This window comes from Heterodontus francisci, chromosome 13, assembly GCF_036365525.1.
Source record: "Heterodontus francisci isolate sHetFra1 chromosome 13, sHetFra1.hap1, whole genome shotgun sequence".
Lineage (NCBI taxonomy): Eukaryota > Metazoa > Chordata > Chondrichthyes > Heterodontiformes > Heterodontidae > Heterodontus > Heterodontus francisci.
This window is the reverse complement of record NC_090383.1, coordinates 106,038,280-106,052,804: the sequence shown is the minus strand read 5'-3', so window position 1 is coordinate 106,052,804 and position 14,525 is coordinate 106,038,280. Positions and strand designations below refer to the sequence as shown.

Below are 14,525 nucleotides of genomic sequence, written 5' to 3'. Positions count from 1 at the left end.
TCTGATTCTGCAGGGTCTTTCGGGTCGGATGAACTAAAGTTGGGCTGAATGATCTTTGTCTTTCGAATCTCTTTTGTGATCTTATGATGCCAGGAATGTACAGCGGGTAATCTTGCCTTTATGTAACAGTGTAGAATGGTATAGCAAATTGACCGCCCATTTCACATCTCTCCCGATTGAAGTCAACAGAAATAAAAATCAGGAGATTCATATCATCCATTTTATAGTATCACTGAAAGTCATAGTCACCCCCACATATTTCACCCTAATGCTTAAATTTAAAAATAATTTAATAATAATTTAAAAAATAATTTAGCTTGTACACTCAATATTTCATATTTCTTTTTGAGTAGTTGCTTTAGAAAGTTATTTAATTATGTGCTTTTAAAAAATATTTTCTAATTAGTTCTGTTCCTGCACCACAGCACTGCAAGGTTCTAGAGCATGTGAAGGTCAATATGGGGAAAAGTGCCTCCAAGAACTGTTGGAAAATGTTATGGAGAATATTTTAGTCTATCTGCTATCATCGTATGTTAGCAAATTCAAGAGGGAGCTGAGTGGATAGTTGACAGACGAGGAGATTGAGGAACATGAATGGTGTATTATCTTTTCTGTTTTGAGAATCAGCTGATGGTGTTTATATTCCTATGTTTCTATTATGTAGTACAAGGGTTAAGTGCTTAAAACCCTGTTGCTGCTGCTAGATATCCTGCTGTATGTGGTCACACGGGAGCACTGCCAACATAGCAGGTGGACAGCTGCAAGTAACCCAAAAATCCCAACTCTTTTGAGACTTTTTAGTTATGGTTCGTAAGGGAAAAAAATATTTTTTTTATTCATTCCTGGGATGTGGGTGGTTCTGGAAAGACCAGCATTCATTGCCCATCCCTAATTTCTCTTGGGAAGATGATAGTGAACTTCCTTGTTAAATTGCTGCAGTCCGGGTGGTGAAGGTACTCCCACAGTGCTGCTAGGGAGGGAGTTCCAGGATTTTGACCCAGAGACAGTGAAGGAAAAGTAGTATATTTCCAAGTCAGGATGGGGTGTGACTTGGAGGGGAACGTGCAGGTGGTGGTGTTCCCATGTGCCTGCTGCCCTTGTCTTTCTAGGTGATAAAGGTCGAGGTTTGGGAGGTGCTGCCGAAGAAACCTTGGCGAGTTGCTGCAGTACATCTTGTAAGTGGTGCACACTGCTGCCATGGTACTCAAATCTTGCATTTGTATAATGCCTGATAACATTCCAAAGCACTTCACAGCAAATGAATTAACATTTGAAGTGTAGTCACTGTTGTTATGTAGAAAAAGGATCAAGTATTTAGAATGTAATTTTGGAAATTCTATAATTTGGTTAAGTGTTGGATTTCTCAGTGACTGTGGACTTAATCCTGATGATTGTACATGTTGCTTTGTTCACACTGTCAGTAGATGGCAGTAGCAAACTTGACATCTATGCCAGTCTTTTTATAACATGCAACCTAAACTCAGTAAATTCCTACACTTCAGCTTAGTGCAGGAACAAAGGGACCAGACCTTTGGATTTGGTTTCATGTCTGGGTCAATTCAGAAGCACCACACGTTGATGGAAATAATACTAAATAAATTCACACTTGTCGCATTATTATCCAATTATCAGGACGATACTGCCAGTATCGAGAAGTACTCCCAGTCCGTATCTGTGCCTGCAAGGTCTCCCAGGGAAAGCTACTGCTTCAATGTTTTAAACGTTTTGTTTTAAAATTAAACAGTGAACTCAATGTTACCCTGAATAAATGTACAGAAAATACTGACCAGAGCAGGCTTGACTGTAACTGCTTTTGTACTGCAAGCCTGCATCTCGGGAGAGCAACCTAACTGTCCAACTATGCATGACATCATTAGGAACTCCTTCAATTCTATGTCATTTGTACACTCACACCCACATCAAGGCAGGGGATGAGGGTGGAGGGGAAGGATTTGGTATCAGAGGGACTGCCCTTCAGGGGAAAGGTAACAGGGATTGAGAGTGTGTCTCCAAGGACATTTCTGGCCCCGATTCCCCAGATCTGCCCGAAAACCAATGCAACGGGGCCAGAAAGCCTAGGGCAGAGTTTTTTCAGTTTGTTGACTGTAAAGTGCTATCTGAAATCCATTTGGACAGTCTCAATCCATTCCTAAGTTGCCAATAGATTTCCAGTGTCACTCAGAATGGAAAGGTGTCAACCCATTGCAGCTGACAGTGCTCTTGTAAGGTCGAGGCAGAGTAAAGAAAGACAAGAAAAACATAAATAAAAACAGAAAGTTCACATAGTCTCCAATGTGGAAGCAGGTGCGGGTGGCATTTTTAAAAGGCTGCCAGTCCTGCAGACAGTTCAACAAAGTGCAGCGTTCACCCCTTCACCCCCACCCATCAGAGTTCAGAGTTCACCCCTTCCCACCTTGGTCAAGCCAGCTTTCCCTGGACAGGAAAGTGAAGGCGAGTAAGTGCCGCTCGTCACACTGAGGATCGGGAAGTGAAGGTAAGATTACTGCTGTTTATATTTTAATTCATGCAAATGTGCTTTTAAATATGCTAGGTCGGGTCCCGTTGACTGCTCCTGCTCTGATTTTCTGGCCCCGCCCCATGGCCACGGAACCCGACGTTAGGCTGGGAACAAAATCCAGCCCTATGTTTGTGCCAGCAGTGGCTGCCAGAGCTGACTGAGATGCTTGTGAACTGACTGCCGCCCAGTTTCTCCCCCCACTGGATTTCGGTTTGGTTTTCACACTCCTTGTCATGGTCAGAAAATGTAAATTTCACAGGTGATGAGTGCACATGCCACTGCTGTGGGTTCAGGTACAGTGTTTCCAGATAATTCTAATAAGTTTGCAGTAAATTTGAAAAAAAAACACATGATTTTGATTGTGCCTGCCAAATTGCATGGAGTTTACCAACCCTTTAAACAAAAATGAACAGCCCTAAGCCTCACATCACAATTTCAGGCTTATGAAGCAGCAACCTGCACTCAATTCACTGGGAAATATATTCCGTTGATCATATTTCCCCCCCTTTACTCCTAATCCTCAGATAGCATAAAGTATAGATGGCCGGGCGAATGTAACTCACCCGTGTTTCTGAGAGGGCAAAGGGCACAGTCCATACCCCACGCTTCGCCGTACATACAGCAGCACTCAGTGTACGTAGTCCTTTGCCCCACCAAGGGCGAGCCACACACAACCTGACTGCTCACAGCCTGCCAGCAAACATCCTCTTCACTGGTTTGTTCTGAAACAGCAAAGTAGGGAAGGAGGGAGAGAGTTAAAAAAATTAAGCTCCAGCATCATCATTTGAGGACGACATTCAATATCGCATTAGCATTGTGAATATACAAACAGGTTTCTGTCATTCGTATTTCTAAGAACATAGGAACAGGAGGAGGCCATTAAGCCCCTTGAGACTGTTCCGCCATTCAATTAGATCACGGCTGATCTGTACCTCAGCTCCCCCCACCTGTCCTCAGTTCTGTAACCCTTAATGCCTCACAAAAATTAATCAATCTCAGTTTTGTAAGTTTCAGTCTCCACAGCTTTTACTGGAAGAGAGTTCCAGAATTACACTGCCGTTTGTGTGAAGAAGTGCCTCTTGGCATCACTCCTGAATGGCCTAGCTCTAATTTTAAGGTTATGCTCCCTTTGTTCTGGGCTCCCCCACTTGGGGAGATAGTTTCTCTCTATCAACCCCATCAAATCCTTTAATCCTCTTGAACGTCATTCTTTTCAAGGTTAGCAGGGAAAGTGTGCTTATGTTAGAAGCAACCCATGAGGCAGTGAAACTGTAAAATGTTGGTGGAAAAGAAACAAAACGGGCTGGTGTTTGTGTTTTAACTGCCTCCAGCCTCCACGGGAGTGATCATTCAATGGTCTCCCAAACTATGAGAGAAAATATTTTCCTCTGCGTGGGTGGCAATTTCACCGATAAATCAGTGAAATGAGTCCAAAAAATAAATAGGACTTTAAAGCAAGACGCTTCGGACAGCAGGGCAATGGGTGTTTGTACAGCTGCTGCTTTTCCAGGTCTTAGCAAACTTTGGGTGAACGTACCTCAACAGTGCCTGACCTACCCAACCACGTGCCCCCATACCAGCACAGCAGTCGGGGAAGCAGATTTATGCAACACAGTCAGATGTCATTGTATCCCACATCCGTGTTAAGTCTCTCCAGGAGGAGGATGGGACATATAGACAGAGGGGAACGAGAAGGAAGTGCGACCACCCTTCTAACCCAAGACGACTCAAATCTCAAAAAGAGGAGTGGAGCGGAGTCGATTGAGCCAGCGAGAGCCTGGTGGTTTTGGCTGCTGTCACATTGGCTTAGTGCAGTGGCAAAGTAGCAATCCAAGTGTTAAAAGCTTCCTTTGCTGGTATTAATGTCACATTGAGTATTCCCATTTGGTCTAACACATCAGTAAAAGTTTCATAGTGAAGGACAATAATAAATACCAATTAACCCACTTAACTAAAACTGCACTGCATATTCTATATGGTGAATTAGAGTACTCCATCATAATCATAGGAGAAGGAACACAGGGACAGGAGAGGGCCATTCAGCCCCTCGAGCTCGTCCTGCCTTTCAATTATATCAAGGCTGATCTATAACTTAACTCCATCTACCCGCCTTGGTTCCGTAACCTTTAATACCCTTATCTAACAATAATCTCACTTCTGTAATTTCCATTTGACCCACAGCTTCAGCAGCTTCTTTGGGAGCAGAATTCCAGTTTTCTGCTCGCCTTTGTGTGAAGAGTTCCTTCAAACAGATCAGGCTACACTCTGCCCAACAACAAGAACAAGAAATTGCATTTATATAGCGCCTTTAGTGCCGTAAAACATCGCAAGGCGCTTCACAGGAGCATCATCAGCCAGAAATTTGACACCGAAGCACAAAAAGAAATGTTCGGACAAAGAGGTGGGTTATAAACAGGCTGAAGCCAATGTATTTTAAGTATTTTCAAAAAAAAAAAGCATTTCACATAATTTGCAATCTAAAGTGACTGTGCCTATTTGCAACAATGACATGGGTTGTCCCTATTGCTGGGACATACCAATAGTGTCTGAAGGCTGAATGCAGCGTTTCCCTGAAGAGTCCAGGATCATTGGGTATGTGCAGAAACAGTTGTACGAGCCGTCCGTGTTAATGCATTGACCACCGATGCAGTTTGACGGATCCTGACATTCATCAATATCTAGGAATGAAAGGAAACATTGGGTAACCAACAGCATAAACATATGTTCCACTGGGACCAGGGCGCAACTGGGTAAAAAATAAAATAAAAACACAATGCTGACTTCAATGTACTGCTTCAGAAATGCTTAAATAAGGGACTTTCAATTCCAAATGGGGACATCTTTAGTTGAGTCATTTAAAATATAATAAAGAGCATTATTTTCCTACATATTGATTTTCACAAGAAGAACGTAGGGTAGATTTCTCTGTCAGCGCCCAGGAGCTATGGATTGCCTGAGTGAAACGACCATCAGGAAATCAGACGATCAGAGCACATGATTATACGAGGAGCTCTTCCAATTTTCCTTAATGCAAGGAAAATCATGTGGGTTGTTTTACGAGTGTGCGACCTGACCTAATCAGTTATCTTCTATCTGCTGTGTCCAGACAACCTGGGCTGTCTGGCAAAGACCCAGGAAGAACTTACAGCCTTGTCTTCATTGAATCATTGAATTACACATCAATAGAAGGAGGCCATTAGATCCAGCGTGCTTGCTCTTTCAAACAGCAATCCAATTGTCCCACTCCCCTGCTCTTTCAACATAATGTTTCCTTTCGAGTATCTATCCAATTCTCTTTAACTGATTCGCTTTAAGTAGCGAGCCATTTGGGGAGGGGAGTTGTTCTTTTGCTGTCTGCATTCCTTTGCTGTGATAAAATTTTTCGGTAGACATTTCACTTTGATTGCTTTGTATCTTCACACAGATGGAATGCCAGCGACCACAGAGGACATAGACAAGTTGGTGGAATGGGCAGATGAAGTTCAATGCAGAGAAATGTGAAGTAATTTATTTTGGTAGGAAGAACATGGAGAGACAATATAAAATAAAGGGTACAATTTTGAGGGGGGGGGGGGGGGGGGTGGGTGCAGGAGCAGAGGGACCTGGATGTATATGTGCATAATTCGTTGAAGGTGGCAGGACAGGTTGACAGTGTGGTTAATAAAGCATACAGTATCCTGGGCTTTATTAATAGGGGCATAGAGTACAAGAGCAAGGAAGTTATGTTGAACTTGTATAAGACACTAGTTCGGCCACAGCTGGAGTATTGCTTCCAGTTCTGGGCACTGCACTTTAGGAAAGACATGAGGGCACTGCACAGAGTACAGAAAAGATTCACGAGAATGGTTCCAGGGATGAGGAACATCAGTTACGAAGTTAGTTTGGAGAAGTTAGGACTGTTTTCTTGGGGAAGAGAAGGCTGAGAGGTGATTTGATAGAGGTATTCAAAATCTGGACAAAGTAGACAGAGAGAAACTGTTCTCACTCGTGAAAGGATCAAGAATGAGAGGGCACAGATTTAAAGTATTTGGTAAGAGAAGCAAAAGCGACATGAGGAAAATCTTTTTCACATAGCGAATTGTTAAGTTCTGGAATGCACTGCCTGAGAGTGTGGTGGAGGCAGGTTCAATTGAAGCATTCAAAAGGGAATTAGACTGTTATATGAGAAGGAAGAATGTGCAGGGTTACAGGGAGAAGGCAGGGAATGGAACTGAGTGAATTGTTCTTCTGGAGAGCTGGTGCGGACACGATAGGCCTATATATATATATATATATAGGAGATATTGTAAGTTTAATTATTGTAAACAGGAAGTTCTTCTGTGTAATATCCAGCCAGATCTTTTGAATGTTGGTGGTATTAACAATCAAAAATCATAAAATCGTAAAAATAGGTGTGGAAAGATTAACCTGATATGAATTAAAAGCACCAACATGAGCCCAATATTTGTTTCAGTCAAGGTGATTACCTGTGAATTCTCTGATATCACTAAGCCTTTATTTCGCCAGTGCTGGGGGAACTTTTAAACCAAGTTTTGATACTGCTGACGAATTGAGTTTATTAACATTTACTCATAGTTTTCTTGTATATTAGACAGAATTCCCATGTACACTGAGTGTTTTACATTATTAAAGCACTACTGAGCAACGCAAGACGTTTTAACAACACTTTTGCAGCATACCATGCAAAATGTTTGGAATCACTTCACTGGACCCGCACTGGACATGATGCGCACAGTTCATAAATTAGCATTTGTAATATATATTTATCATTATCGCATGTGAACATTGCTGGGGTGCCATACCAGCCAACTACTGCTGCATGAATATTAGTGAGAGGAATAGTGACCCAACAGAATAAAAGGGCGCCGCATGTGGCAGAATCTCCTAGCAGCTCTTCCACTTTAACCTGAGAGGGAGGAAGCCCCTCAAGCAGAACTTATATTTGAAATTAGAAAGTACCATGGCAACCATGAGACTACACACAACTGTCTACTGCTTGTACTGAGCAGGACAGAGAGCTGGAATTGGGAAAGTCTCCTGCCTCCAAAGATACAGCCGGAGCTACCAGAGGAATACTCCTTTCTCCGTACTTTAATGTAAGACCAACAATCAGGATGAGTGTGCGCCAAGGGTTGGAATCCCATGAGGGTTCTCCCGCTCATCAAAACCTCAGGGGTAGATCTGTGGAAACTCTGGAGATATTTTTTTTCTTTATTTTGAGATACAGCACTGAAACAGGCCCTTCGGCCCATCGAGTCTGTGCCGACCAACAACCACCCATTTATAATAACCCTACAGTAATCCCATATTCCCTATACTAGGGAAAATTTACAACGGCCAATTTACCTATCAACTGCAAGTCTTTGGATGTGGGAGGAAACCGGAGCACCCGGCGAAAACCCACACAGACACAGGGAGAACTTGCAAACTCCGCACAGGCAGTACCCAGAATCGAACCCGGGTCCCTGGAGCTGTGAGGCTGCGGTGCTAACCACTGCGCCACTGTGCTGCCCAATATGCGTAAACACAGCTTACACCATTTCTTCAGGACTTCCCTGGACCTTTTGCTGTCATTCCATTGGATGATCCGGAGAACCCCACAGCAATTCAACCTCATTGTACTGGAAACATGTCTACAAAACTACCAAATATTTTGTTCAAGCTTCACATCATCTATGCTGTAACATGTAACAGTTCAGTCCCGCAGCGGGAACATACCATCAGAATCTAGAGGCTGAGTGCAGCGTTTCCCCGAAGCATCCAGGACCATTGGGAGTGTGCAGAAACAGTTGTAGGAGCCCTCAGTGTTAATACACTGCCCATTGATGCAGCTTGCTGCATCCTGACATTCATCGATATCTAGGAATAAAATGAAAGTGTTCGGGGTATCAATTGATGCATACATGTTACAAAAGACCAGCGGGTAACTGTTTGTACAAAAATATAATTTAAGTGTTGTAGTTTGACTCTACAGGAAGCACTGCAGCAACTCACCAAGGCTTCTCGCCAAGCACCTCCCAAACCTGGTATGAAGAACGAGGAGATGCAATATAAACTGAAGAGCTTAATTCTAAAGGGGGTGGAAGATTAGAAAGACCTGGGGATAAATGTGCACAAATCGTTGAAGGTGCAGGGCAGGTTAAGAAAGTGGTTAAAAGACATACAGGACTCTGGACTTTATAAATAGAAGAATAGAGTACAAAAGCAAGGAGGTGCTGGTGAAACCTTATAAAACACTGGTTCAGCCTCAACTGGAGTAGTGTGTCCAGTTCTGGGCACCACACTTTAGGATAGATGTTATGGCATTGGAGAGGATGTAGTAAAGATTTACGAGAATGGTTCCAAGGATGAGGAACTTCAGTTATGTGAATACATTGGAGAAACTGGAATTGTTCTCCTTCAAGAAGGGAAGGTTGAGAGGAGAGGAGAGGTGGTCAAAATCATGAGGGTTCTAGGAAAAGTAGATAGAGAGAAACTGCTCCCATTACCGGAAAGGTCGAGAACCAGAGGACACAGATTTAAGGTGATTGGCAAAAAAAACAAAATTAACATGAGGAAAAACTTTTTTATGCAGGGTGTGGTTAGGATTTGGAATGTACTGCCTGAGAGTCTGGTGGAGGCAGATTTAATCAGGGCTTTCAAAAGGAAATTGGATAAGCACCTGAAGGGAAAAAAAATTGCGGGGCTATGGGGAAAGGGCGGAGAAGTGGGACTTGCTAAATTTCTCTTGCAGAGAGCTGGCATGGACTTGACAGGCTGAATGGCCTCCTTCTGTGCTGTAACCATTCCATGATTCAAGAAGAAGCCTCACCACCACTTTCTCAAGGGTAACTAGGGATGGGAAATAAATGTCAGCATCCAGAATGAATTATGAAAAAGTAAACTTGCTCCTAGGCTTAATGGATAATTGTAGTGTGTGGTACTGAGCCACAGAAAGTCTTAGGTTCAGTCCCTGGTGTGATCTAAGATGTCAGACCTTCGTCTTGGCAGCAATAAGAGAGGGGAGTCCAATTCATTTCACTTTTCAGGGAAATGCAGGACCTATAAGATATTGGCCAGGGCTCCCAGTTCTGTTTGCTGAACAATGTGGAACCGCTGGAAACTACATGCGTGTGGAGGTGAGGGGGAGCACTGGGCTCGACTGTGGTCAAACAACACACTGGCACTCACCCGCTCGACTCACAGTATGAAATGGGCACTTGGACAAGGCACAGGGCAACTGCTACCACCCAACTGTGCCCCAGTTTGAACCACTGCCTTCGGGAAACTAAGGAAGGAAATTAGATAGTCCTGGGGATAATAACAAGGCAAACTTGGCTTCTAACAGATAAAAGCAGCAGAAAAACATTCAGTAGCTTCCTCAACATCTGCAAAAATGACAATTCTGATGTAGATCCATTATCCTGTTACCACCCAAAACATTCATTCACCTTTTCTCTTTACACCTGCTGTGCACTTTCAGCATTTTCTGTTATTGTCTCAATTCCTTCAATTTTGTGACTCTGAATGTTAAAGATTTCTCAATAGCAATTAAGATTTGAAGGCATTTAAAGAATAAAAAAAATTGCTTTCCCTTTTGTTTTTCCCTCTTGATAGCTGCTTTGCACAAAGGTCGGCACAGTAATTTAGATGTGCTCCTTTAATCACTGCTTTTAAAAAAAATAGTAACACTATTCTGCGCAGAATTCACTTTCAGTCTTTTTGTACCTTCACAAAATCGGTTCTGAAAAGCTGGGACATCTAGAATAGGGCTGAACACGCACACACAATTATGGGCTCAAATCAGGTCCTGGTGCCATTGGGCGATGAGCAGCTGTATATAAACTCTATACATCACCTTCCTCAAATATAGCTATTTGTGCCTTTGGTCCTATAAGTGAGCTGCTTTTAAACTACAGAAAATAAACTACTATGTTGGATGTCTTTTCACTCCCGAAAATAATGAGACAAATGCCACACAAATTAGGTGGACTGTCATTAACATTGGCCAACATCTTCAGGAAAGTCATCAGGAAGCAGCAGAAAGTCAGGAGGCCCAGGAACACTAGCCAAGCCCAAGGTCAGAGTCAGGGGACCCAGAGACATGGCGGGTGGGGGGAGGGGGTGGAGTTCCAGGGCAGTCAGATGGGAAGTGGGGGGGGAAGTGTTCAGGCAACGGAAGTGACAGAACAGGCCCCCAATCTGCATGAATACATGAAATTCAACCTCTTACAATCAGGTACTTCTTATGCCTCAAAAGTCAGGCATGTAAAAAAAATTCTAGGCTATAATGGAGTATCCATTCCATTTTAACTGCTTCCCCGCCTGGTTTTCATCAGATAGGGGGTGTTAAAATCACCTCCAACAACCCTTCTGTTTCAGTTATCAAGTGTGCATACAATCTAGCCACATCTACTCATACCTTTTAACTATTTTTGCCTATTGCAAATCTCTTGCTCTTCATCTCTGTCTGCACCTTGGTCTATACCTCTCTTTTGAAAGTCAGTAGTCTAAACATCAACATAGTCACATTTGTGCTATATTTTTCATGGTACTATGAGCAAACTTACCAAGACACTGCAGTTTAACTGGGTCATAATACAAGCCTTGTCTGCAGTAACACTCATAACCAGGCTGTGTGTTTAAGCAAAACCCATTCTTACAGATCTCTTGTCCAAATAAAACACATTCATCTGCATCTGTGAACAAAAAATATGATTTTTTATAATAAACAAACTGCAAAACTGACATTTAGGGCGGCATTTTTAGCCTCCACCGAGGGCAGGAAAGGAGGTAGGATGGGTGCAGAATTTCATCCCGCCAGCCTGCATGCTGTTTCCCCGGCTCCATCCCGTCCCGTGCCATTTTCCCAGGGGCGGGATGGGGGTGACGGCAGAGCTACCCTCCCGCAAGCGGAGGGTAGCCAAATGAGCTGCTTGTGGGCCTATTAAGCCCTGTTGTCGATGGCTGACTGAGATATTCCAGTCGCCTTCCAGGTCTCTGCAGGTAGCGGGGACAGTTTAGCTGCCTGGAGGCAGCCTTCCAGCAACAGATGCGGAGGTAGTGGGGCAGGAAGTGGGCAATGCTTCAGGCAGTCTTAGAGGCCCTCCCAGCCTGCCTGGGTTCAGCAGCAGCCGCAAGCTGCCCTATGGAGGGATCCCCCCTTCACTCCCACTCCCCCTCCCCCACCACACTGGTGGCCCTGGCTGATAAGGCCTTTTTTTATTTTAAATTTGAAACAGTTGGAAAGAGGGCGCCTCCATCTTGGGTTGCCCTCTCCCTCACTTAGCTGCCACTGCTTTCAAGCTGGAGGGCCTCCTATTGGTCCTCAGCTTCGAAAGCTATGCTTAATTGGATGTCGAGCCTACCCTCTGGCCATTAAGTAGCCAATCAGGGAAAATCACAGGTGCGTGACCTTTTCCCACACAGTGCGGGTTTCTGACCCCCATTTGAGTCTGACGGCGGGTCCTGAAGCCCACAGGAAAATCCTGCCCCTGATTCTAATCAAACCAGGGTGTAATATCTCCTGAAAAACTCCCTCACAATCAGTCCTGTCCAATGCTATCACTTGCCAGTGATGCTGAGGCCAGCAACAATTCCACTGAGAGGTACAGATGATGTAGATGTTAGAAGGCTATTTGACATAAACTATAGGCGCAAAACTAGAGTACACTGGTTTAAAATTAACAACTGATACTCTTATTATTAGAGCTAAGATGGTTAAGAGGAGAATTGCTAGAGGTTTTAAAATAGTTTGAAGGGCTTTGGTAAGGTAAATGGGGAAAATGTATTTCCACTGGTTGGTGAGTGATAACTAAAGAGTATTAACACCATCAACGAAGGGAGATGTTAACACAATTGATTTTTATTCATTCATGGGATGTGGGCATCATAGAATTACATAGAATGTATAGCATTGAAACAGGCCATTCGGCCCAACTGGTCATTAGGAAGGCCAGTATTTATTACCCATACCTAACTGCTCTTGAGAAGACGGTGGCCTTCTCGACAACTGAGTGGCTTGCTCAAACAGTTCAGAGGGAAGTTAAGAGTCAAGCACATTTCTGTGGGTCTTGAGTCGCATATAGAACAGACCAGGTAAGGACAGCAGATTTCCATCCCTAAAGGACATTAGTGATCCAGATGGGTTTTTCCAACAATTCAGTAGTTTCACCATCACTAGCTTCTTATTCCAGACTTCATTTAATTAACTGTATGTAAATTTCCCCAGCTGCCATGCTAGCATTTGAACTCATGTTGTGGGTGGCACAGTGGCGCAGTGGTTAGCACCGCAGCCTCACAGCTCCAGCGACCCGGGTTCAATTCTGGGTACTACCTGTGTGGAGTTTGCAAGTTCTCCCTGTGTCTGCGTGGGTTTCCTCCGGGTGCTCCGGTTTCCTCCCACATGCCAAAGACTTGCAGGTTGATAGGTAAATTGGCCATTATAAATTGCCCCTAGTATAGGTAGGTGGTAGGGAAATATAGGGACAGGTGGGGATGTGGTAGGAATATGGGAGTAGTATAGGATTAGTATAAATAGGTGGTTGATGGTCGGCACAGACCAGGTGGGCCTGTTTCAGTGCTGTATCTCTAAACTAAAACTAAGATCATTAGTCCAGGCCTCTGGATAACTAGTCCAGTAACATAACCACTATGCTACTGTTTCCCTAAACCTTCTATACGGAGGGTTGCAAGAACATGGAATGCCTTCCCCCAAAAAAGTTAAGAAAGCTGAATCCATGATAGCTTTTAAAATGGGTATGGAAAAATAAATGTTAAATGTTGAGAGCCGACACAGGAGCGATGAACAGAATCACCTTCTGTGCTGTGAATTTTTTTGGTTGAGTGCTTGACTACCACACTGCCGGCAAAATCAGGTTAAAATACATAATAACTCCTTCAAAGAATAAGTGGATCGGTATCTGGTTGTGAATGGGGTTGTTAGCTAAGGCAACAGATAGATTCTGGGACCAGGGAACTACAGTAACAGTCAGATACTGGGATTGGTAGCTGTGGCAATAGGCAGAGACTGGGATTGGGGACTACAGGGCAAGTTAAAGACTGGTACCTGCAAGGACAGGCAGAAATTGGTACCCATGGGAATAGTCAGAGACTGATAACTATATGGACAGGCAGAGACTGCTTGAGTGGCTGAGGGAATATTATCTGGAGAATGGCAGATCAGGGTTGAATAGCTGAGATGTGAGATGGACAAATATTTTGGAGTTTTGTTTCATTACCTTTTGACATGGGGGGAGTACTAACACAGAAATTCCCTTCAATAAATTAAACAAGTCTAATAGAGTACATAATCTGGCAGGTTGTACATGATCTGTGAAAGGAAGGGGCTGTGATGGGCTCAATAGCCTTTTGTGGTCTGATTTCATGCCACTGAACACTTTCCCACCCAACTCATCTAAATATAAATTGGTACTGAAGTCACCAGCACCTGTTCTGGCCACTGCTGAGACACTTGAAGATATGTGGATACAGCTACAGTACTTGAAAAGTTACTTTTGACTGTTTTTATTATTTAATTGGTGGTGACAGAGCTTTTTCTGAATCACTGAGAACGAGGTGGAAATAGGCTGAAAACCAACCCTGCTTCATGGTCCAATGATGCATTTCCTGACAGAGCTCATACTATGGAAGCTACCCTGAGGTTGTGTTTATACAGAAGCAAGTGGATTTCCCACAATCCACTGAACGTACATTTCTGGTTGACATTTTAGAATCTCTAGCAAGAATGCAATTTAATTAATTACATCTGAAATATTAATGAGGTCAAATTTTGGTCCAGATTTTGGCTCATGCTATTGTTACATCACCAGAGAGAGAGCACACTCCTACATAGATTTAAATACATCTCCAGTATAAAATTACCAACGAATAACATATGGATGGAAGCTTGTAATTTTTGAATCCTGCGTGAAATAAGTTGGGCTGGATTGCACTTTGATCTAGTCTGCTTGTGTCACTGTGCAAATACTTCAGTGATTCACTGTACATCCAAACCTTGTAAAAGCTG

The 14,525-nt window shown here is 43.4% G+C and overlaps 1 protein-coding gene across 6 annotated transcripts in view; it reads right to left on the bottom strand.

Moving 5' to 3' along the window:
- Positions 1 to 14,525, bottom strand: part of ltbp1 (latent transforming growth factor beta binding protein 1) — a 368,337-nt gene that overhangs the window by 59,374 nt on the left and 294,438 nt on the right. For all 6 annotated transcript variants that reach the window (XM_068045343.1, XM_068045346.1, XM_068045345.1 and 3 more), the window contains 4 exons: positions 11,068 to 11,196; positions 8,237 to 8,377; positions 5,056 to 5,196; positions 3,082 to 3,240 (listed from right to left, as the gene is read on the bottom strand). In XM_068045343.1, coding sequence (XP_067901444.1) covers positions 3,082 to 3,240; positions 5,056 to 5,196; positions 8,237 to 8,377; positions 11,068 to 11,196 — 570 coding nt within the window. The remainder of the gene's footprint in view (positions 1 to 3,081; positions 3,241 to 5,055; positions 5,197 to 8,236; positions 8,378 to 11,067; positions 11,197 to 14,525) is intronic.